This window comes from Odocoileus virginianus, chromosome 7 (genome assembly GCF_023699985.2).
Source record: "Odocoileus virginianus isolate 20LAN1187 ecotype Illinois chromosome 7, Ovbor_1.2, whole genome shotgun sequence".
In the NCBI taxonomy this organism is placed as follows: Eukaryota; Metazoa; Chordata; class Mammalia; order Artiodactyla; family Cervidae; genus Odocoileus; species Odocoileus virginianus.
In genome coordinates this window covers 61,660,161-61,683,334 of record NC_069680.1, presented here as the reverse complement: position 1 = coordinate 61,683,334, position 23,174 = coordinate 61,660,161, and the positions used below count along the sequence as shown (strand labels likewise).

The window sequence follows — 23,174 nt, the reverse complement described above, 5'->3', positions numbered from 1 at the left end:
CAGACTTGAATAGTATTTAGCATATGTTACTGGAAATATTTAAAAAGAAAAGATTTTTGTATGGCTAAAATAGTAAGACTGATTGTTGTAACCAATAGGGCATAAAATACACATTCTAGGAATAATTATCCCCTTCATTCTGAGGTTGTTTTTGAAAATCTTTGTCAATTATGTTGTGTACATGGATTTTTAAATATCCTTAATGAAGTTAAGCCTAAGTAAAGACCTGTCATTTGGAGACTATTTTGGTGACTGAGGTAGATGATTAAGCTGATATTAAAGTTAGCCATCGGTTGACTGCAGGCAGCAGAGACCTACAATAATGATGGCTTAAATATTATTGAACTGTTCTTATCTATCATAGTAAGTTCAGGAGCCAGGCAGTCTAGGACTGGTATAGTGTTTCTACTTCAAAAGAATTCAGAGACCCACATTCTTCTAGGTTAATGTTCTTCATCCTTGAAATTTAGCCCCTTTCTTTGTGGCCCATTCTGGCTGCCAGAGTTCCAGCCATTACATTTGTCTTTAAAGTTCAGTAACCTCTGCTAACATCCACCTCATCAGCCAGAATGTGGTTTCATGGCCAGATCTTGCTAAAAGGGGAACTGGGAAATGTGGCTTTTAATTTTGGCAGCCTTATATGTAGCTAAGAATTTGTAGGTTCTGTTCCTTTGAAACGGGTAGAGAATAGATACAGGGAGCAGCTTGTGGTCTTTGCCACACTGGGCAATATTTGTTCCCTATTAACAGGTTGTAAGATTTAACAGTTTTTTTTCTGATTTCAAAGGTAACGTGAAAAAAGGTTAATTATGCCAGAACGTAAAAAGGAGAAAGTGACCACCTCCCTTTGTCATCGTCCCCCCACGTTCACCATTAACAACGAGCTGGTTTATAATCAGCTGAGCTTCTTAGGTACTAGGCACTGTCAGTGCTTTCTCTGCTTTCTCATCAGTCTTCATGGAATTCCTGAGAAGAGGGCACTCTTCTTTTCCACATTTTGCAGGGAATTGTGGCATTAGTGAGTTTTCTAAGGCTTGGCTATCATAGATAGCAGAGCAGGGGTTTCTTCAGGTCTGTCTACCCCTGATCACCAGGGCAGTGATCATGGTGCCACACTGCCTCCTGCCCTTCCAGAAAAGGAGAGGTTTTGAGAGGGCTTTCTAAAAAGATGGGTTCCAAAAATATTTTGAACAGTGGCAGCTTACTTGGGATTGGAGGGCAATCAGCCTGTAGCTGCAATTGCATGAATTGCCGAAAGCATTTCGCTGGTGCGCTCTTACTGGTGTCTCGCTGGGCACCTCTTGTTTTTGTTCATGCGGGGCTTCTTGTTTAGTCCCTAGATAGGCAGTGTCAGCTCCTGGGCTCATTAACAGTAGAGCCTGTACTTCACTCTCCTTGTGATTTCTAAGTCTTAATTTAGCAACCAGCATCTTCTGAGGTTGTTGGGGTACAGCTCTCCAGGTCATTGAGCTTCCATTTAATGACCTGATTAAATGTAGAGAAAGCAAATTGAACAGCCTTGATTCAGTTGTTTGTGGAATGCTTGTTCTGGGCAGGGTAGTGGATCTGAGAAAGATCTGGTTACTGCTATGGATAGTGAAAGTAATGGTGCTTATTGGACTTTGATAGCATGCCAGCACTGCACTGTTTTACAAATAGATTAATTTTTACAAATCCCTTGAAGTAGGTACTCGTAAAAGGCCCGTTTTGCAGATTGGAAGACTAAAGTTTTGACAGTCATGTGACTGGAAATAATAGAGCCATGATCTGAACCTTCACTGATTTCAGAGCCAGTCTGGTAGAGGATAATGTAGATAAATTAAGATGCCAGAGAGATGATGGTAAGGAATAATGGTTGAGAGAGTAGTCCTCTGGCAGTTGAAAGTACATAGTTTTGTTATCCTGTTTCTCAAAACAATCCAGTAAAATCCTGACTTTACAGATAAAAAGCAAACTCAAAAGGCTAATGGTTTGCTTGAGGTCATTTGGACAGGTCTTGCAGGCAGATCTTATTTTCTTTTCAGTATACCACGTTTTAACTTAGATGGTGGATAAGTTGCTTTAGAAGCCTCACTCTAAACTCGGGATTTAGTTCCTTCTCACTTAAGAAGTCATCATAAGAGCACCTGAAACACACACGGTTATGCTGAGCTCTCACCCGCTCCTTCCCTCCCAGGATCGCTGAGGATTTTTGGTCGGAGTCTAGAGCTGCCACAAGCACAGCCCATGACTGATCGGCTCATGGCAGCTGTTCTCAAGACAGTAAAATTCCATTGCGGCCTGTCTTTGATGGCTTACATGCGGAGTGGTTTAGAACACATCTGCTTATTTTCTTCTAAGTCTGGGGAGTAAAAAGGGAATAGAGCACCCACCCCTTTCCTAAGGAAATAACAATTGAAGTCTTTAAAAAAAAGCAAAACCAAAACCCTGTTCTAATAAAATGGAACTTGCCTGTGGTGTTCAGGGTCTCTGAAGCCGTTGCTCCTCTGACTTCAGCCCACCAGCACCTGTCACTGAGGTCTCGAATGCCAGGCCCTTGAACTAAGAAGTGTAGTGCTTGCCTCACCCTGAGCAGTGATCCTACTTAATATGACCGACTTAAATCAGAAATCTCCAGGGGGTCAGGCAGACATTCTAAGAACTTTCTTCGAGTTCACCCTGTTGCCTCAGAGAAGGAAGTTGGTATTTGGGGGCAGTGTGGGAAGATCAAAATAGAGATGAAAGCTTTTCTGGGAACATGTTTTGAGAAATAACACCTAAGAAAGTAGTTTAGGGTAATTTCAACATTGGTTATGTGTAAATACTGAATGTCATTTGCCTCGTTACTATGAGAGTGAAGACTTGTAGCCTCTAGAGGCCCTCCCCTGCTCACCGCTCAGGATCCCTCTTACACAGAATCCCTCACAGGTTGGGCATTTCCTTTCCTTGGTTGCTCCTCCTCTTGGCAAGCTCATCATGTAATGAGCCAGCCCACTCCCTTTTTATGTGCTGTGGATGTTAATGTTTCTTACCTTCAGCTGAGGTCTGCTTCCCTTCACCTCTCCCCACTGCTCTGAGGTCTGAGGTCTGGGGTCTGAAACCACCGCCCAGAGCAGGTCTGCCCCCACGTCAGAGGTGGAAGGTGTCCTTGACCTGTGAGGATAACTGTGCGTATCCTGGAAACGGTCTCTTTCCCAGCTGAACACCTCCAGTCTCCGAGGGTCGTCCCCTTCCCGCCCACCCCCCCAACCCTAGCGCGCCCTTCACTGTCCCCGGAAGTCGGCGCACACTTGTGTTCTGCCTGCCTGTGTCCCGGGGTCTGACCCCACCTCCGTCCTCCTGCTGTTGCCTCTTGCTGCCCTCTTCTCTCTTCCAGCCGTGCAGACTGCAGATTTAAACCCAACCCAGAGGGTTTTATTTGTCCAGCCGTCCCCTTCATTCCTGCTGCCCCACTCCTGCTTGGTCTTTCTGGGTTGAGCCCTGCACTCCGTTAGGTGCCCGTCATCAGATCTCCCATCTCCCTCTCGTTTCTTCCGCCTCCCAGCTGGTGACATTCATGTGCTGTTGTCGCCCACGGGACCCGTCACAAGGTAGGAGTGCCAGCCAGGCCCTTCCTGGTGGGCCTGAGGTCTGCTTCAGCCTGGCTCCTGCAGAGAGAAAGCGCGGTGCCCCCCCCCCCCCCCACTGCGCCCCGCCCCCCACCCCAACACACACCCCGTCTCTCCTTAGACCGTCTTTGAGGTGCCACTTCAGTTTTCATTTTTGAAGAAGCCGCCCCTGGCTGCCCCAGGCAGTCTGGCATCCTCCTCGCTGCTCCCAGGCCTGCAGCACCAGGATTCTGTTGGTGCAGTGTCTGTCCCTTCTGCTCTGGGGTCCAGGAGTCTGTCTGTCTTCAGCTTGATCTCCCTCCCAAGGGCCCTGTGCTTGTCTCAGTGGGGTTAATGATTGCATCTTCATCTTAGCTGTTCTCCCACTTCTGTGGAGAAAGCCCATGCTTACTGCTAGAGCTTGCTCTGTGTAGCGCTGTTGAGGGGTGTGAGGGTTTTGTGAACAAGTGCATTTTCTGGGGAAAGGATCTTTGTCCCAAACTTGTTCTGACCCACTGTTTGGTTCCAAGAGACCAGCTCCTGAAATAAGCCCCAAACCTCAGCAGGTAGCTCGCTGGCATCACCAGGCTTGTTTCAGCCTCATTACCAACCTGAGAAAACGCAGTTGTTTCAGGTCATCTTAGGAAATCCCACCACAGGCCATTTTAATAACATGCACCTTTGTAAATTTGGCTTTAGGTTGGAGGTGAATGGGGATGTCTAGCTGAGAACTGAATTTCTAGGAGCTAGGACTTCGGTTTTCATTTCTCAGTGTCCATGTTCTCTTAGGCTTGGATTGGGTGACCTCTTAGGTCTACCAGATGGGTTCCCTTGGATACCTTTTATCTCTAGTTCTGAGGTACAGGCTTGTTACTGCTCAGTAACTGTTGGCATTGGGAAATGACCTTGGGTTCTTGGTAGCTTGACCAGTGTCAGATAAAAGGGGCTACTTTTTTAGTCTAGAATGGCTTGGCCAAAACAAGTAGCAAAGTCTTTATAGTTGTGGTTACTACTTTAAGTTCCTAAGGGGAGTAAACAAGTTACAAAGTCTATATAGCAGGTGGTTACTGCTTTAAGTTCCTAAGGGAGTAAACAAGTTACAAAGCGTTCTTGCTGCTTGGGCCTGTGACAGTGCTTTGTGTTTCTGAAACCTGATAGATTTTGGTCAGTTCCTAGCTGGGACAGTGGGAGACAATCCTGGATGAAAGCTGATGACAGTTGTCCATGACTGTGTCTGGAAGGATGGGGAGTGGTGGTCGGGCCCTGTGCAGGCAGTGGTGTTCACTGGCCCTGCTTTTATCTGCTGAGGTCCATCCTTCTGGCTTCTCTGTACCACTGTGTGTGCCTTTGCCCAGTGACTCATTTTGCAGACTCCTGTTGATAATTTGCATTTCCTGTGTGGAGATGGAAGCAGGCAGTGTGTCTTCGTGGGTACCGTTCAGGAGAACCCGGAGACCAGTGCCTGGGAGGAGCGTGGGAGGTGCTGCTGGTCGCCGCCAGGTCTGGGGCTGTCTCTGTGACCCCCTCGCTGCTGCTCGGAGCCCTCAGCCTCGGGTCTGCTGGTCGCCGCCAGGTCTGGGGCTGTCTCTGTGACCCCCTCGCTGCTGCTCGGAGCCCTCAGCCTCGGGTCTGCCCCGCTCCGGCCTCCCCCGCCTGCAGCGGAGGCCCAGCCTCGCTCGGCTGTTACAGCTCACTGGGAGAGCGCTGCTGTTACGCACCTGGCACGTGTCTTCCCACAGAGACCAGACCAAACCAACAGCTTTTGGCACGCGGCCAGTTCTGTTGAGCTCATGAACTGGTTGTGGGTTGTGATGTTTTTGCTCCGAAAGGTCAGAGAGGGCTGTAATCTGGGCCGCAGATTAGGAATTTGTTTGTTGGTGTCTGAAGGGGCGCATGTCATCTGACTTGAGCTTTGTGGTAATGGGCGACTCCCATCTTTGCATGAATAGTTTGTGGAACTGTAACTAGGCTTGAATGCTAGTAAAGTGTTACAGCAACAGCATTTCCTTCCGTCTGGAGGGAGAGCACCTGCCCCCCTCCCTGTGTGTAGCCCGGGGTGGGGGAGAGAGAGGTGTCTGTAGAATTGACCTGGTCCTCTCTCCATTTACAGGGTGAAGCAGCATGATGCCTGAGGCGCTAAATCTGTTTGTCTCATGGCCCTGGGGTTTTCTTCTCAGACCCTCACCAAATGTTTTCAGTTTGCAATAAAAGTTAGTTCAGCCCTGTCATGATAGATGCTGAAATTTGACCCCTGGGCAGTCGTCCGTCTACGCGCAGGCTGATAGAACCTGTAGTTTCCTAGTGAGGTGTGAATGTGAGTTTTCTTGCTGGTTTTCAGTTACAAATCAAGGAATACCATAGACCTGTTTTAAGAAACACACAAGCGCTCTCAGGCAGTTTATAAAGTGTTGTTTAAAAATCACACACACACAACATGCCATTGGGGATTAAATAGTTTAGCCAATCACACTGTTTTATTTTCGGATTTTTGTAAAACCCCAATTTCGTATTCTTTTTGAATTTTTTTCTGTTTGACATACATCATCTTTATAAGTATACTTAGCAGCTGCATATTTTGGTAATAATCACTAGTTTCCCCTGATTTTTTGACCATTCAGATTACATCCTCCTTTTTTTAGTATTGTAAATTTTGCTTTATATATTATATATATTTATGCATATTTTATTTTGCCTGTTGAATTACTGTATTTCCTGACAGTGTTTTATTAGAAGTGGACTTTTGAAGAGGAATTTTTCTCTCCAGTTCTTAAAATGCATTAATCTATTTTGAGAAGTACTTACCAGTCACACTGCTGTCAGCCTTATATTAATGCATTTTCACCACAAATTTGTCACTGTTTTGTGGCAAGGTTTTTGTTTCTCCTTAGCTATTTAGAAATATGGTACCTTCTCACTTTAACCTGCATTTCTTTGGTCCCAGGTGACTTAGGTCTTTATTTTTTTGGCTAATCCCATTTCTGTGGCTGTGACTTCCATGCAGGTACTTCCCTTGAGACACCATAGATGAAACTCCATGCGTGCAGCTGGTTTTCAGTGGACACACACACACTTTGTGATATTTCGGTGGCTATGTAGTTTTGTTTTTTGCTAGTAGACTTGTTTATGTGCAGAAACTCACCCAATTGATTTATAAAGGATCTTATCTACTACACCAACATTCAGTTCAGTCGCTTAGTCATGTCTGACTCTTTGTGACCCCATGGACTGCAGCACGCCAGGCCTCCCTGTCCATTACCAACTCCCAAAGCGTGCTCAAACTCATGTCCATTGAGTCGGTGATGCCATCCAGCCGTCTCATCCTCTGTCATCCCCTTCTCCTCCTGCCTTCAATCTTTCCCAGCATCAGGGTCTTTTCAAAATGAGTCAGTTCTTTGCATCAGGTGGCCAGAAATATCAGCATCAGTCCTTCCAGTGACTATTCAGGACTAATTTCCTTTAGGATTGACTGAGACCGCAAGAGCCATTGGTTTATAGGCTATGAATCTTGGTGGTCTCATTATAGTTTTTTAAGCTTTGCCTATTTTTCATTTTGTAGAAGTTTGAATCTTCTGTTTTTAAACCTGCCAGTCTTTTATTTTTTGATTTGTTTCTTTACTTCATGGAAATTTAAGATTGTAAAGATTAAAATGCCTGGTCCGTTGTCTGATACTGTTCTTAAAATAGTGGCAGAGGAAAACAGTGAACCAGATGGGTCGTCCCTCCCCACCCCGGGACGCAGGTGACCATGCTGCTTCTTGACTGTGTGACGCGCGTCTGCTTAGCTGGTGGGGGCGGCCTAGGGTTCCCACAGGATGCCGGGGCCCTGTCCTGGGGAAGCGAGGGGGGCGGGCCTTGTGGGAGTGGGCCATGTGCTCACGCCGGTTCTGCTTGCAGCTCTTGCCAGCCCCATCCTGGGCCTGAGGGAATGTACCAGAGGCTCGGCCGTGTGGTGTCAGAATGTGAAGACGGCGTCCGACTGCGGGGCCGTGCAGCACTGCCTGCAGACCGTCTGGAACAAGCCGACTGTGGTGAGTGTTCTCAGTGTCTGGAACTGCCGCCCTCGACGAAGCGCGCTCTCCTGCCTCCTCTGGTTTGCTCCTCCGCTGACCCTGGGGAGGCAGGGCCTGTCTGTGGCGGGCTGGAGGGCTGGAGAGGGGAGGCGCCTCGTCCCCCGGTCCCCCGGTCACTCGGTTGTCCAGGCACGGATAGGGTGAGCGGCCTCCACTCTGCCCCCTCTGCCCCGGATGAGGTGTGGCCGCCACTCTCGGGGCTGCGCAGTGGGTGCAGCTCTGCCCTTGCCACTCACTTCAAAGCTGAGCTTTTGAAGATCTTCTCCCCCTCTTTTAGTATTTTCTCCCTCTGCCTCTCAAACAGGCACATCATTGATTCAGACCCTAGAGCTTGGTAGCTGTTGAGAATTTTATTTCCAGCTCTGGTCAACCTGGAAAAGATGCCACTGATTTTTCCTCTGAACAGTGATAAATATATAGCACATTAATGTGGGAATACTCTTGAGATGACAAACCTCTCGTGCCCACTGCGCACGATCTGAACCTTCTCAGGAGACGCCCAAGCTCTGCTGGCTGAGTCGGCCGACTCTGGGATGTGCTTCCACCCATGGTACAAGCCAGGTTTGACTGTGTGGAGCTTGAAGTCTTAAAACTTGTCAGTGGCTCCTAGTACTTCAGTAAGAGAGAAGAAGAATTAAGTAAATAATACTGCCCTTTAAGTTTCTGAATTCACTCTTGACCTGCCGTCCGTGGCCAGGATTTCAGATTTTGTTTCTCATTTGCTTCTGGTCTTGTTTTTAATACTGCTTCCTATTTTGAAGTTTAGTATGTCATGAGGGGAACTTTCTAGATGTCTGTCTCTCTTGACAGGACAGTCTTGTGGACACCTGAACCTCGCAGGCCTTCATTCAGGATGCCTGAGTGGCCCCATGCATGGGATTAGCCTGATTAGTTCCAAAGGTTCAAGGCAGTTTCTCTAAATGCAGCTGAATTCACAGGTGTTCCTTTATCTCACCTGTGTCAGTTGAGATATGTCAGTTCCTTCTTCATGGGTCGAAAACCAGTTGGCATACGGAAGGGAACACCCCACAAGCTTTGAGGACTGGCTAGACTTTCCATGGTCCTGGGCCATCTCTGAGCTCTGCAGCGGTTGCCGTGTGGCCCCCGCTGGCGCGCAGCCCAGCCCAGGAGTGGACAGCAGACGACGTGCTGGCAGTGGTGCCAGTGTGAGTGTGCAGAGGTCTGGCTGGGCCTGTTTCCCTGCCTTCCTCTCCTCTCTCTGCATCACAGTACCGATTTTCTCTGATTTTTGCTACTCTGATTTCTAGTTAGTTTTTAAAAATAACTATTTACTTAGGCTTCCCTCATGGTTCAGCTGGTAAAAGAATCTGCCTGCAATGCAGGAGACTAGTGCAGGAGACTGGGTTCGATCCCTGGGTTGGGAAGATCCCCTGGAGAAGGGAACGGCTACCCACTCCAGTATTCTGGTCTGAAGAGTTCAGGGACTGTATAGTCCATGCGGTTGCAAAGAGTTGGACGCAGTTGAGTGACTTTCACTTCACTTCATTTACTTCAGCTGTACCAGGTCTTAGTCGCAGCAAGCAGGATCTTCAGTGGACATGGTTGTGGCATGTGGGATGTAGTGCCCTGACCAGGGATCAAACCCAGGCCCCCTGCTTTGGGAGCATGGAGTCAGCCCCTGGACCACCAGGGAAGTCCCTTCGGCTGATGTATTTTGAGCCTCAGTTTCCTCCCAGGTGTGTTGTGAGCAGGAATAGGAAATGTGGCTGGTGCCAGATGCACTGCGTGAGGTGCTCTGGGGTAGAGGGTGCAGGAGGAGGGTTTCTGGCCCACAGAAGCAGAGAGCAGTGTGGTTGGTCACTTCTGATCCTCCCCTGCGGTGTCCAGTGCTTCTCACCCAGGTTGGGGGACTGGCATGTGCCGGCGTGTCAGAGGTGGCCCTGGCTAGGTGGAGTGAGAAAAAAGGCTGCAGTGGTTTTCACCCGTGTGTGATGTGAGTTTTGTCCTACAAATACGGATCTCTCTTGTGTTCTTTCTTCTTAGAAATCCCTTCCCTGTGACATATGCAAAGATGTCATCACTGCAGCTGGTAACATGTTGAAAGACAACGCCACTGAGGTGAGCCACCACCAGTGTGTGACCATGTGTGAGTGGCGGCTCTGGCCGTGCACAGAGCTGTGATTCTCGGGGTCCAACTAGGAATGGTCCAGGCCCAGGTGGGAAATAATTGTCCCACGGGCCACAGACTGTTTCTGTCATGCAGTCCCCCCACCCCCGTCCTTTAGAAATGTGAGAACCATCCTTAGCCACAGGCTGTACAGAAACAAGCCATGGGTGCTAGTTTGCTGACTGCTGAGCTCAGCATTAAAGGCCCACGGTTAACTGGGGTTTTGTATCACATGCTGTTAACCTTTAGGTTCATTTTTGGCAATTTCTGCTCAGAATTCCCTGTGCCTGTGAGACTGCAGGTTTGAGCATCTCTGTTTTGAATAGTGCTTGCGTCTGCTCTCTGCCTCATTGGTCTAACAGCCACGGCTCCTCACTATCCCTCTCCCATGGCCTCTTCCCTGAGGGCCACTGGAGCTGGAGGGCCTCTTGCATTCAGCCCGTTGGCAGAGAAGAAGTCCATTCTGGTCTGACTCTTGCCTCTGTCCTCTCTAGCAAGAGATCCTCATGTACTTGGAGAGGACCTGTGACTGGCTGCCTAAGCCGAATATGTCTGCCTCCTGCAAGGAGATCGTCGACTCATACCTCCCAGTCATCCTGGACATGATTAAAGGACAGATGGTACGTGATGGAGAAGAGCCTCTTTTTTTAGGGCACCTCTGGAGCCAGGGGAGGTTCCAGATCAGATTACAGTGACCTTGATGGAGAGTTCATTGATAGATTGGGATTTTGTCAACAGATCTTTTCTACAGTTTTAACATCCAGAATGGCTTTGGCACAGCCGACCGCTCAGCTTGTAATGTTCAAGGGTTGGGGAGGGTATAGGAAATATGCGAACTCGTAGAATTATTGAGGGAATGTAGTGGTGTACGAATGTAGTGGTGTACAGTTACAGGTGTTGGTTTGATAATTCATGTCAGCCATAAGGATGCTAAACTTTTTTTTTTCTTTTATTTTTTATTAGTTGGAGGCTAATTACTTTACAAAATTACTAATGACTTTACAATATTGTAGTGGTTTTTGCCATACATTGACATGAATCAGCCATGGATTTACATGTGTTCCCCATCTGAACCCACCTCCCTTCGACTTTCATTCAATAAGTATCTGTTATGCATAAATCACATGTCATAGGTTGGGTTTTCCCCAAGGAACAAGGAGCCAAGTTCATGAATTTGGAAAGACTTTAAAAACCTCTAGTAGGGCAAGGGTGTCCTGGGTGGGGACCACAGTTTTGGTGTGGAAGCAGGGGTCACCACAAGACCTCAGGCCATGTTCCAGCATTGCCAGTGCCGCGGGGAGCCCTGGGAGGGGTTCACGGGAGAAGTGACAGGATCCTTGTTCAGGGGGAATTGGTCTGGGTCTCACCAATGGGGAGTTGCAAGAGGGGAAGCTGGCGGGACGGCCAGGTATGAGATGTGAGGGGGGTAGGGGAGGCGGAGAGCTGCACATTGTCTTAGAGGATAAACAGACTAGACTTCCTGGTGGACGGAGTGCAGGCAATGGAAGAGTTAGTCATGCCTTCCAGGTTTGTGGCCAGTGCCTCTGGGAGGATGGTGGTAGAACCATTTGTTAAAATGGAGCTGCGGAGGGCTGGGTGGTTTAGTGTGAGTTGCCTGTGAGCTGGACATGGGCACGTGAGTCAAGCCAGGAGATGAGGAAAGGGAGAATTCTGAGGCGCCAGGTGGTCTGTTTCCTTCTGGGGCAAGGGTTTCCATTTGGGCCTCTTTCCCCCCAGAGCCATCCCGGGGAGGTGTGCTCCGCTCTCAACCTCTGTGAGTCTCTTCAGAAGCACCTGGCGGAGCTGAATCACCAGAAACAGCTCGAGTCCAATCAGATCCCGGAGCTGGATATGGCTGAGGTGGTGGCTCCCTTCATGGCCAACATCCCCCTCCTCCTGTACCCTCAGGACGGCTCCCACAGCAAGCCGCAGCCCAAGAAGGTGAGGCAATGGGCCAGGCTGCCCAGGGCCCCATTTGGGGTTGGGGTGGAACCGGAGCTGAGACACAGAAGGGGCAGTGTGTACAGTTCTGAAACTCGGGCCTCATTCCTTCACCTGACTCCACAGTTCCACCAGCCACCCTTCGGCTGGTTGTGCCATGGGATGTTTAACACGCCCCCTTTCCTGTTAAGTTTCACTGTAATAAATGCCCACATGATTTTGAACTTCAGTCACTTTAGAGTCTATAAAAGCACATTAGGAACTGTTTAGGGACTCACTTCTAGTGCTATAGTATGAACATGTAGGAACCTGAATATCCTGAGCTGTTTAAGGAGGGTGTATGGCCTAACCAGCTCATCTGTCTAGGCTAATGGGAACGTCTGCCAGGACTGCATTCAAATGGTAACTGACGTCCAGGAAGCTCTGAGGACCAACTCCACCTTTGTCGAGGCCTTGGTGGACCACGCTAAGGAGGAGTGCGACCGCCTGGGGCCCGGCATGTCTGACATGGTGAGCTTTGCCTCCTGCATCGCAGGATGTTCTGGGCCAGGGAGCTGGGCTCTGGAGACAAGAGTGGGACAGCCAAGAAAGTTCACTTCTGGGGTACCACTTCAGGTTCCACTTAAGGGCCCTGAGGAAGAGATTGTTCTTTTCTCTCAGTTGCCACGTGTGTGAGGAACAAGAAGAGAGCCACGTAGAACCCTGGTTTGAAAGGTTGGGCTGTCGTATATTCATAATTCTAACTGTGCCGTCCCTGCCACCAGCAGGGCGGTTCCCTGGGAGAAGCTCAGGCCCCTGGCTGGCAGGAGGCTCGCCTGGCACCCCTTCTTTAACTCTGGAGAATGTTGGTCCTGTGGACTCAGAAATTCTTTTAGCTCCACAAGGGTTTCATTTCTTGGACCCTGTTCACATTAACCACACTCATGAGATTGACATCTGAAACCAAAATGCTGTTTAATGACTGACAACTAGGAAACTAAACCTCTGCTAGACCTGGACTCCCGGGTCTGGGTCCCAGAGCAGGCTTTCTGGGTAGAGCTCTGGAAGCTAAGGGTCCCTTTCTGTCCACTTAAACCTGGAACTCTTTTAGCCTCATTGAAGTGTTTTTGTATATTTGCTGTGTCAGTTGGCTTCCCCAGGCTAACCTCTCTGAGGGCTGTTACATCACCGTCCATTTTCTTATAGACACTTCACAGTCATGCCCAGAGGGTCTGCAAGAAATACCTAGATACGTATGAAAATCACTATAACTTAACTGGATTATACTAGATTTAAACTTTATAATCCTGTCTGAGACTGTGTGAACAATTTGGGAAGTAATCTCAAACTGGTGAGTGTATCTCACAGTTGCCCTGAGTTGTCCCTGAGTAAGTTGCTGTGTGACCTTGGAGAAAGCAAGGGCCATAAAAGGGGATTGGAGGACCTCATCTCTACCGGCCTTTGGAAAACACTTTCAAAACACTTGGCCATTTTTTGTCTTACTGAGACTGCCCAGAACAGACATTTATGATTCTGCTCTTGGAAACTTGCCTTGATATTTGCGTATTGACACTGTTGGAAAGGCTGGAGTGTTGGTGTGTTGTGGTAGTAGTGTTTTACTAAAAGTCTGTTTCTGTTTCCCCAGTGCAAGAACTACATCAACCAGTATTCGGAAATTGCTATCCAAATGGTGATGCATATGGTAGGTCGTGGGGGAAGCTCCTTGTTATCGTTTCTCTTTGTCTCAGGCTGTGATTTCTAGGATTTTGAAAATTGTACAGTTTATTTTCCCTAGTACTGAATTAAACCAAAAGGAGCCCTCTTTGACCACTTGCAGTTTAGTACCTCCCCCTTGTGTTCCCCGGGTTGGGGAAAGACGGAAGCAGCCCGACCTTTGGGACTGCCGTGGTGGCTTCCCGGCGGTTTGTTTGCCTCTGTGTCTGTGAGCCGGCCATCAGATTTCTGGTATCTGGCTTTCATTCTGGGACCCGTGGGAATAGTCTGCTCTGTAGCTCGGCCAGGCCTGAGTTCTGAGTGGGCAGAATCCGCCTCCCATAGTTGGTTCTCGCTCTGCAGCAATGTCGGCTGTGACTGCTGCTTGAGCCCGTAACCGCTGCACTTGCTTCTGATACATCCAGGTGGTCGGGGGTGGGCCTCCATTATTAGGCAGAAAACATCCATTGCGTAGAGGGAAGCCAGCTAGCTCCATGCAGGAAACTGTACAGAGCAGGGTGGTCTGAAGGCACCCTAGGATGCCCTGGCCTCCTAGGATCTAATCTGCAGTGGGTGAGGGGTGGGTTGTATTTAATACTGCTTTTCTCTCTGTCATGCTGACTTCCTAACTACATTGAGGTTGGCCTACAGTTCTTAAGTTTGTTCTCTAACCAGGGATCAGAAAGCTATGGCCCAATAGTTTTAATGGAATATAGTAATACCCATATTTGCACTGTAATAGTAGGGTTGAGTAGTTGAGACCTTAGGGCCTGTAAAGTCTAAGTGAGTTACTCTCTGGCCCTGATCTGACCACTCAGGGGTACCATCAGGCACAATAGAATTTTTGTGGAAATATTACTCACACACTGCCTTGTTCTAAAAATAGTTTAAAGGCAAAGGGCTTTTGCATACAAAGACATGCTGCTAAAGCAGGAAAAAATAAGCCTTTGATGTGACCTGTGGTCTAGTTAAATGCTTCATTGTAGCTAACAAAATACTTTTATTATTTTTAAAAATCATGCTGCATAGACATATTTGGAAATAGGAATAATTACCCATATTTTTGCATTTTTTGTCTAAATTTGTCTTAGTCATTAAATATTCTGCATGTATGATTGCTAAATGGCTGCATAATATTTCATTGTATAGATAAACTTCCTTATGGCTGGTGTTAAGGTTGTTTTCAGGTTGCTCTTAGGATAAAAAGTATGATGAACATCCATAGAGCCAAAGAGATAGACATGCACATCCCTGTTTTTTTCCCTCAAGATAGGTAACTGGTAAGTAAGACTGGAATTGCTGAATAAAGGGCAGGGCTTTTGTACACAGGCTTACCCTGAAGATGCCACAGGTTTAGTTTCAGACCACTGTAGTATAGTGAATCATACAATGATAAAATGAGTCAAAGGAATTTTTTGGCTTTCCAGTCATATGAAAGTTATATTTGTACCACACTCTGTGAAGTCTGCAGTAGCATTAGGTTTAAAGAAACAATGTATATACCTTAAATAAAAATACTTTATTCCTAAGAAATACTGTCATTGAAGCCTTTAGTGAGTCATCGTAGTAACAAAGATTATTGATCACAGATCACCTTAACTAACTACTAAGATGAAAAATTTGAAATACTGCAGGAATTACCAAAAGTTGACACACAGGCCTGCAGTGAGCAAGTGTAACAGCGTGGGGGGGGGTGTCAGTAGACTTGCTTTTGAAGCAAGGTTGTCCCAGACCTTCAATTTGTATAATCTGTGAAGCTCAACAAAATGAGGTATGCCTGCATTGGCAGACCAGCCTTCCCGGCTGGCATTTGGCCACCTGGGGGCAGTCTGCCCTGAGACCTGGGCCAGGGCTCCCTGACCTCACCTCCTGTGTCCCTCACCTCCGTCACCTCCGGGTGTATTTGATGTTCTAAGACGGTGCTCTGATTTGAGCAGCCCTGTGTCTTGTTCCTGGCTGCTCATCACCAGCCTGAGGTGAGGGCCTTGCAGGTGAGGTGGGCTTGGCTTCTGAGTGAGAAGAGCCCTTCATAACTGGTGCTCTCTGGGGACTTGCCGCTCAGGGTTCTGACTCGGTGTCAGGGGCAAGGGGACGGTGCGCGGACAGGCTGGACAGTGTGGTCTGACTCTTGAGGGGAGGGCAGCTTTCAGGCCCCCATGTGCAGGCAGTAGTAGGAGCAAGGTAGGTTGTTGATAAGATGCCTGAAAGGGCATTTCCCCTAGACTTCTGGTGACAGACATTTTTACACCTAGTTAACTGCTTGATTATTGTTGTTTTAATTTTTTCTTAACTGTTGTGTCCTTTCCTTTCTCTTATTTTCATCTCCGATTTCCTGTTTTTTTTTGTTCAACAGCAGGATCAGGTATGTGATGGGAATTTGCTTATAGTAGTGGTTTGCTGCTTCTTGTAGTTATTTTGCTCATCTGTTTTTGTATGGCATAATCAGCTCTGACAGATACAAGGAATGATTGTGACAGGTAGGCTTCCTCTCTCTGTTAATAAATCGGCTGCAGGGGAAGAGTCTACCTCTCTCCTGTGTGATTCAGCACTGGAGGGATCAGGGGTTTCATTTCCCCTTCAGGGGGACCAGAAAAGGAAGCCTGCAGAGCCTTATGCTCTGGTCAGAATCAGGGAGGAGCCGGCCACTCGCAGGCCACCCGTGGGTGGGAACCATGGGCGGCCTGCGGCCACTGCTTTCCACAGTGCAGGCCTGACCCCAGTGGGACACCTTGTTTCTGTCAGGACTCAGGAGAGTGTTGCATGTCACAGGCATGTTTTCCATCAGCCCAGAAATGCTTCTGCTGCATGAGCGGGTCATTTGCAAATAGCGAGCAGACTGTTCCCCTGTCTGTTGGATCCAGAGAATTGGAAACAATCTCTTGATTATAGCTTCTGCCCCTCCGGGTGATGGGTTCCTTTGGGTTCTGAAGCCACATGAGACAGCTCAAGAGCAAGGCCACTGGTGGCAAAACCTGGGGACTGAGCCCCCCGACTGGACTTACTTAACCAGCGCCCTTTCAGGGTTGTACTGAGCACTGCCCTCATCTAGTTCTAGAATTCAAGATTTTCAAAGGTATTGTGAAGTCTAATAGGAGAGCACCTTGGTTGAAATATCTGAATTTTCACCTAGGCCTCCTCAAGGAGTTAGTATAGCAAAACTGGTCAGAGACAAAGCAGCCACACCTCCTGATCTTGGTCTTTTTTCTAAAAAGCTTGCTCTGTCTCCAACCCTTTTCTGATTTTCTCCCCATTCTTAAAGCCTGTCAGAGATAGGATACCATGAGCCAAGGCAGTGGGCTCGCGCTCTCCCATTAACAGGGCTTGTTTCTACAATCTTCTCGCTGCTTTATGGTTTGGTGGTGGGAGGCAGATGCCATCAGGCCAGAGCGAGTTGCTGAGCGCATTTGTTTACAGGGTATACCCAGCATGTATACCTCACTTGCTCTTGGCCACCTTCATAGTGAAATGGTCAAGGTGTTGTCCAAACTCTAGTTCTCTGTGGTTTGGTGTCTGGAGGGGAAGGAGATCAATCTGCAGATCTTCTGACTTGAACAGCTTCATCACTTGGGGAGACTGGGCTTTGGTGTGTGCTGTGTGTGTGCCATTTTGAACACAGACTGTGATTTTATAAATAAAGTCAGTGTTTCCCCTTAATGCATCATTTTTAATGGTCCTGCCACTGAAAGATCCAGTATGGTTTTATTTGTATCACTTGGGGCTTTGTTAGGTCATGGGCATGCTGGTTCTTCCTCCAAAAAGAACATATAGCTTATTTCCTTCTGAGAGCGAGCCAGCTCAACGGGAAAACAGTTTCTAGAACAGACCAGGTGGCCCTGGAGAGGATTTGCTTGCCGGTGAAAGGTGCTGGGAGTCGTGCTTCCCTGGGTGCTCCCTGGCTGGAGCGACATTGGTTGCTGATCTCCCTTCAAAGCTTTGCATGGCCTCCTTGGTACATCTGTATTATCACAAGCCCCTTAGATTGAATGAGACGCTGGGTCTAGGATGTTCCTCCGGCACCCTGACCTTTGTGTGTAGAGCGTGGGCCAGTGTGTGTGGGGAATGCGTGCCTGCTCTTAACAGCTGCTTCTGTGCTTTTTTCAGCAACCCAAGGAGATCTGTGTGCTGGTTGGCTTTTGTGACGAGGTGAAGGAGATGCCCATGAAGACCCTGGTCCCTGCTGAGGTGGTCTCGGAGAACGTCATCCCCGCCCTGGAGCTGGTGGAGCCCATCAAGGTACCTGGTGCCATTGCTTTATGATGCCCTGCCACTCCACGTTGTCACGCCCTACGCAGCACACAACGCCTGTGGTTCCCCGCTTGGTTTCTGAGCTTACTTGCATTTGAGCCCATTAGTTTATAGCATTCCCCTAAACTAATGCAGCACCCTCATTGTCATATATTTCTTTCCTGAGTTATACTCCCTAGTGCTCATGGGATCAAGTCTGTGTTTTTAGCACACCATTCAAGGTCATTTTTCAGTGCCTGCTGCTGCTAAGTCACTTCAGTCGTGTCCAACTCTTTGCGACCCCATAGACGGCAGCCTACCAGGCTCCCCTGTGGCTGGGATTCTCCAGGCAAGAACAATGGAGTGGGCTGCCATTTTCTTCTTCAATGCGTGAAAGTGAAAAGTGAAAGTGAAGTCGCTCAGTCGTGTCCTACTCTTAGCGACCCCATGGACTGCAGCCCGCCAGGCTCCTCCGTCCATGGGATTTTCCAGGAGAGAGTACTGGAGTGGGGTGCCGTTGCCTTCTCCTTTCAGTGCCTGGCTCCAGCCAAACCTTTCTGATGTGCTTTCTGTGGCCGCTCCCACATCCTTCCCCACACTGTAGCCATGGTACCAACTCGATGTTCCCAGAACACTCCCAGGGTTCGTGCAGGAGCTTCTCTGGGTGTTGCTGCTTAGGTGTTGTTTGTTTCCTTAGCATCCTGCACTTGGTAAAGATCTCCTTCATTCCATACTTGACTTGTGTTCAGCACTTCTTATGGGTGAGATAGTGTTTTAGAGATTGAGGCCTACAGTAGTTCGTCCACGGTGAACAGAATCATCCTTGTGTTCAAGGAGCACCCAGGAGTGTGGTGTCTCACCACATGGCACATGTGTGCACTTCTTGTTCTGGAACTTTCCATGTCAATGTTGCTTGACCTTTAGCGGTCTTGTCTCCTCCTGTGATCTCAGCATGTGCCCTGTGTGGACCACGCATGGATTAGGTGTCTGACTGCCCTCCCACTCCTGCCCAGTCCAGATGCTCAGAGGCTGCGGCCCATCTCTCTGACTGGATCAGTGGCTAGTGGCCAGACAAAATGGAGAGGTATAGCTTGTACTCTTAGACATATGTGGTACTTAAATTTAAAAACAAAATTCAGTTCCTTGGTTACTGGGCACGTTTCAGGTGCTCAGTAGACACACGGCCAGTGGCTGCTCTACTGGATGGTACAACTAGAGAAGGTTGTCATGGAAAGTTCTGTTCAACACTGTTTTATCAAAGGTAGGCTCTCGAAAAGAAATTTCAGGTGCTGAGACTTGAAAGTCAAGAGATGACCTCAGATGTGTTTAAAACTTTCTTTTAAATAGTAGAATATCTCTGTTGCTAGTGTCTCATTCATCTCCCAGAATGAATGCTGAATGAAGAGGTACTTTGAACCAAACAGACGTTGAATGGACAGCTCTCTAGGGTTGGGGGACAGTTTCATTGCTTCTGTTCGTAGTTTTGGGTGGGAGGTGGAGGATTAGGGAGAGGGCCGGGTTTCCCACCATACAGGAAGAGCAGGGACCAGGGCTCAGGCACTAGGAAGAAGCCACACCCTATTCTGGAAGCAGCAGAAGGTGGCTTCTGGGTGACGCTAGCCCGTCCTGGCCTCGGCCCCCTATTAGAGGAGCAGGACCAAGGGGTGAGGCGAGGCTCTTGGTGTCAGTATTCTTCTCCTGCCCTTTTAACAGAAGGACCCAGCCCCCGCGAAGGCTGACATTTACTGTGAGGTGTGCGAGTATGTGGTGAAGGAGGTGGTCAAGCTGATTGACAACAACAGGACTGAGGTACGTGGATCTGGGGATGTCTGCCATGGCAGAGGGACAGCCTCTTCTGGCCCTGGAGCCAGAACGGCCTCTGGGAGGACCAGCAGACCTGGGCGTGGCCCTGGCCGGTGAGGGACACCAGCCTGGAGGTCGAAACACCCACCCCCTACCAGCAGGTCGCTCTGGGCTGGGGCTGGAGGGGGCACCTGCCCTGCTGTGAGCTCTAGCCTTTGGGGGAGAAAACAGCACCTTGCGTGTTGGCTGGTTTCCTGGTCACATCAGCATTTTCAGAGTCTCATCACCCCCATGCAGCCTCCCATCTTCTCACTGAGCCTCTCCCCTTGTGTTTCAGGAAGAAATAATCCATGCTTTGGACAAAGTGTGCTCGAAGCTGCCCGCATCCTTAGCTGAGCAGTGCCAGGAGGTGGTGGACACCTACGGCAGCGCCATCCTGTCGATCCTCTTGCAGGAGGCGAGCCCTGAGCTGGTGTGCAGTATGCTCCACCTCTGCTCCAGCCGGGGGCTGCCGGCCGTGACGGGTGAGCCCCGGGGAGGGTGAGGCCGACCGGCCCCTCCTGGGTGAGGGAGGGCCTTGCCGGCACTGAGCCTGGGCTCTCTCGTGTAGTCCGCGTGACACCGAGGAAGGACGGTGGCTTCTGCGAGGTGTGCAAGAAGCTTGTGGGCTATTTGGACCGCAGCCTGGAGAAGAACAGCACCAAGGAGCAGATCCTGGCTGCCCTCGAGAAAGGCTGCAGCTTCCTGCCAGACCAGTACCAGAAGCAGGTACGCCGTGGGCTGCTTTCGGCCCAAATGTCAGCACCTGCTGGGGGAGTGTAGGAGCTGGGTGCTTGTCGACTGTACCTCTGGGTGAAGTTTTGCCATTTCTGCCTCTGGCATGGAGTCCACTGAGATTTTCTTAAAGGTGCCCTGTGGACTCCAGTGGAGCCACCGGGAGGAAAATGAGCACCTGGGCAGGGAGGCTGGGAGGCTGGCAAGGCCAGGAGTTCTGGTAGAAGCGCATGTAGAGCGCCCCTCCTCGTCTGCCTGCGCTCCGCCTGCACTCACCCAGACCTGCACTGCTGTTTCCCCTAGTGTGACCAGTTTGTGACGGAGTATGAGCCGGTGCTGATAGAAATCCTGGTGGAGGTGATGGACCCTTCCTTCGTGTGCTTGGTAAGCCGTGTGCTAGGCTGTAGTTTCCTGGGCAGTGCCGCCTGGCAGGGGCATGCTGTGTGGACCCTGGAAGGGTTCCTTTCAAATCTGGGGCTGGAGGCAGAGTCTGGGGACAGTACGTGGGAGAGTCAGGCATCCAGGTCCCACCACTTTATCGAGCAACCTTGCCTTTTTGGGAAAGTGCTTATTAGAGCTTTGATTCTAGCTGCTTCTAGCAGCTGATAATCTCCGTTTTGAAAAGGATTAGCTGAGCAGATCTAATACTTTCTCCTCCTCTTGACCATGTAGAAGATTGGAGCCTGCCCAGCAGCCCGCAAGCCGCTTTTGGGAACTGAAAAGTGTGTCTGGGGCCCGAGCTACTGGTGCCAGAACATGGAGTCGGCAGCCCTGTGCAACGTGAGTAACTGCTTTGGGCCCGCCTGCGAGGCCCGTGCCTGCGCTCTCGTGGTGTGTGACACCGAGGGGAGGGAGGCTCTGCTCTAACTGGCGCCTCGGCACTCAGCTCTCTGCTTTGTCTTCAGAGTTAAGATGGGGGTGTAGTAAGGCTTATGTGTGGTCACCAGCAAAAGCAGGGCTCACTGCACTCTCGTCTCTGAGGAGTGATGGGTGGCAGGGGATGTTCTCCAGTGTTCTTTGCTTCCGCTTTCTTGCTTTTGCCTTCAGTTCCCTTGTGACAGGGTCAGGTTCGTAGGAAATCAGTCACCCGAGGGATTGCACAAGGCCTGTTGGATTCTTGCACAAGGCCTCTTGTCCCTGGGCTTCTTCTGCCTTGACTGGAGCCTGGCTTGGTTCTTCACCAGGGCCTGGCAGAGCTCTTCTCGAACCACCCTGGGCGTTGGCTCCCTGCTGGGCGGCCACTACTGGGTGACCCATGCTGCTTTCCTGGGTGGGGATGTGTGTCTCAACTTCTGTTACCTGATGTTTCTTTGCGCAACTTTCTCTTCCTTGTGGGATTCTTTCAGTGAGCCAGTGTTGGGGGCATTGCATCATCTTGGGCTATGGCAGGGAGAGTGGGTGTGAGGCTCCCCCACCTTGAGCCTCTTGCCCCAGTACCCTGCCCTGCAGCACAGTCAGTGGTGGAGTGGGATCCCCCACTCTCCTGGGTACCTGGGCCAGTTCTGAGCTGGTGTGAACGGCTGACTGTTGGCTGAGGAGTTTTGCCTTGGGGCCCTCTGTGCCAGGGCTCAGGTGTGTAATCAGAGGGGTCTTGGCCCTTCTTGCAGGACTGTTGCCTTGGACTGCTCTAGACTCTTGCCTTAAGAGTCTTAGAACCCCACCACATATTATGCCTGGGTTTAAAGGAGATAAAGACCTGGGTTTTCAGCATGTGGTGCGCTCTGGCTGATCTGGGCCAGGGTATTGGGTCCCCTTTCTGAGTGCAGGCTCATGTGCTGAGGGGCTAGGGGTGAAGTGTGTCACCTGCAGACTAAACTGTCCCCTCTCTCCCGTCAGGCTGTCGAGCACTGCAAGCGTCATGTGTGGAACTAGAGGCACACTCCATCCTGAAGAAACTGCAGCGTCTTTTCCTGCTTGTGTGTCTGGGGGAACGAACACAGATCTGTTGACTTTGTTATAGAAATAGGATCCCCTCTCCCTCAGTCCCTTTCTTCTCTCCCTCATTGTGGCATTGCTGTCAGTGGCATGCTGACGTCGTTGCTTCAGTGTCCCTTTCTCTCTGCTAGACAGACGCCGGCATAGCGTACACTGGAGGTCTTCTGAGTCTGTCCCTGCGTGTGGTTATGTGGAAGAGAGGGGGCTCTGGCTGGGCTTTGGGTGCTGAGGCCTCTGCCTACTCTAACGAAGGAGTCAAGTCACCATCCCCTTTTGTGGGCCTGCTGACTGCAAAATAAAGGCAGTTTTATTTGAAGGATGAGAGACTCAGAATAATGATGGTTTTTAAACAATGCAGGTCTCACTGTCACAGAGCTGTTGGAAGCAGTTGCTCAGGAGACCTGGTGGGATGGGGCTCGCTATCCCTGGGTCAGCCTTCAGTTCGGCTTTCTTGTCTTTCCTGATGGATGTGTTGTTTGGGGTTCTGTGGTTTGGGGTGGGAGGGGAAAAAACCGGTTCACCTGAATGTACCCTACTGGCTCTCTGTAGAGGTTCTGCGGGCCTGCGTGTGTGTGTGTGTGTGTGTGTGTGTGTGTGTGGGGACCATGGTGACGCCTCCTGCCTGCTCTGGTGTCGGCCCTGCTGCCCGGCGCCCCCACTGTTCTGGGCAGGACAGCCCCTCCCCTCCGACCCCCATCTTGTAGATGTTCTTTTCGACCTGCCAATAAATGTGGATGACAAGCTCCTAAGCCTCTGGTTTCCAGGTAGAAGGTCTGCTGGGTGTGCTGTCCCGGGGCCTTGGCTGCCGCCCTGCCTTCTTCTCTCCCCTCTGGCTGCATCTTCTGTTCCACTTCCGGTTGCCAGGAGAGAGCAAGACATGCGGTTGCTATTGATTTTTTGGTTTGTTTTGCACTAAAATTTCTGTGATTTAACAATAAAGACTGTCAACCAGAGCCTGAGTGTTTGTGATACCTCAGCCAGCAGAGTTTGGCTTCTGAAGAGCTCTTGAGGCTGTGAACCTGTAAGTGCCCAGCAGTCCTT

At 49.7% G+C, this 23,174-nt stretch overlaps 1 protein-coding gene across 1 annotated transcript in view; it reads left to right on the top strand.

The window, feature by feature from the left end:
* The window catches only part of PSAP (prosaposin), a 33,387-nt gene extending 10,301 nt beyond the window's left edge, over window positions 1–23,086 (top strand). Inside the window, exons 2-14 of the mRNA XM_020891224.2 lie at window positions 7,461–7,594; window positions 9,641–9,715; window positions 10,259–10,384; window positions 11,502–11,705; window positions 12,072–12,215; window positions 13,330–13,386; window positions 17,499–17,630; window positions 19,335–19,430; window positions 19,762–19,948; window positions 20,035–20,192; window positions 20,502–20,582; window positions 20,871–20,978; window positions 22,035–23,086. Coding sequence (XP_020746883.1) covers window positions 7,461–7,594; window positions 9,641–9,715; window positions 10,259–10,384; window positions 11,502–11,705; window positions 12,072–12,215; window positions 13,330–13,386; window positions 17,499–17,630; window positions 19,335–19,430; window positions 19,762–19,948; window positions 20,035–20,192; window positions 20,502–20,582; window positions 20,871–20,978; window positions 22,035–22,070 — 1,538 coding nt within the window. The 3' untranslated portion in view covers window positions 22,071–23,086. The remainder of the gene's footprint in view (window positions 1–7,460; window positions 7,595–9,640; window positions 9,716–10,258; window positions 10,385–11,501; window positions 11,706–12,071; window positions 12,216–13,329; window positions 13,387–17,498; window positions 17,631–19,334; window positions 19,431–19,761; window positions 19,949–20,034; window positions 20,193–20,501; window positions 20,583–20,870; window positions 20,979–22,034) is intronic.
* The last annotated feature ends 88 nt before the right edge of the window (window positions 23,087–23,174 follow it).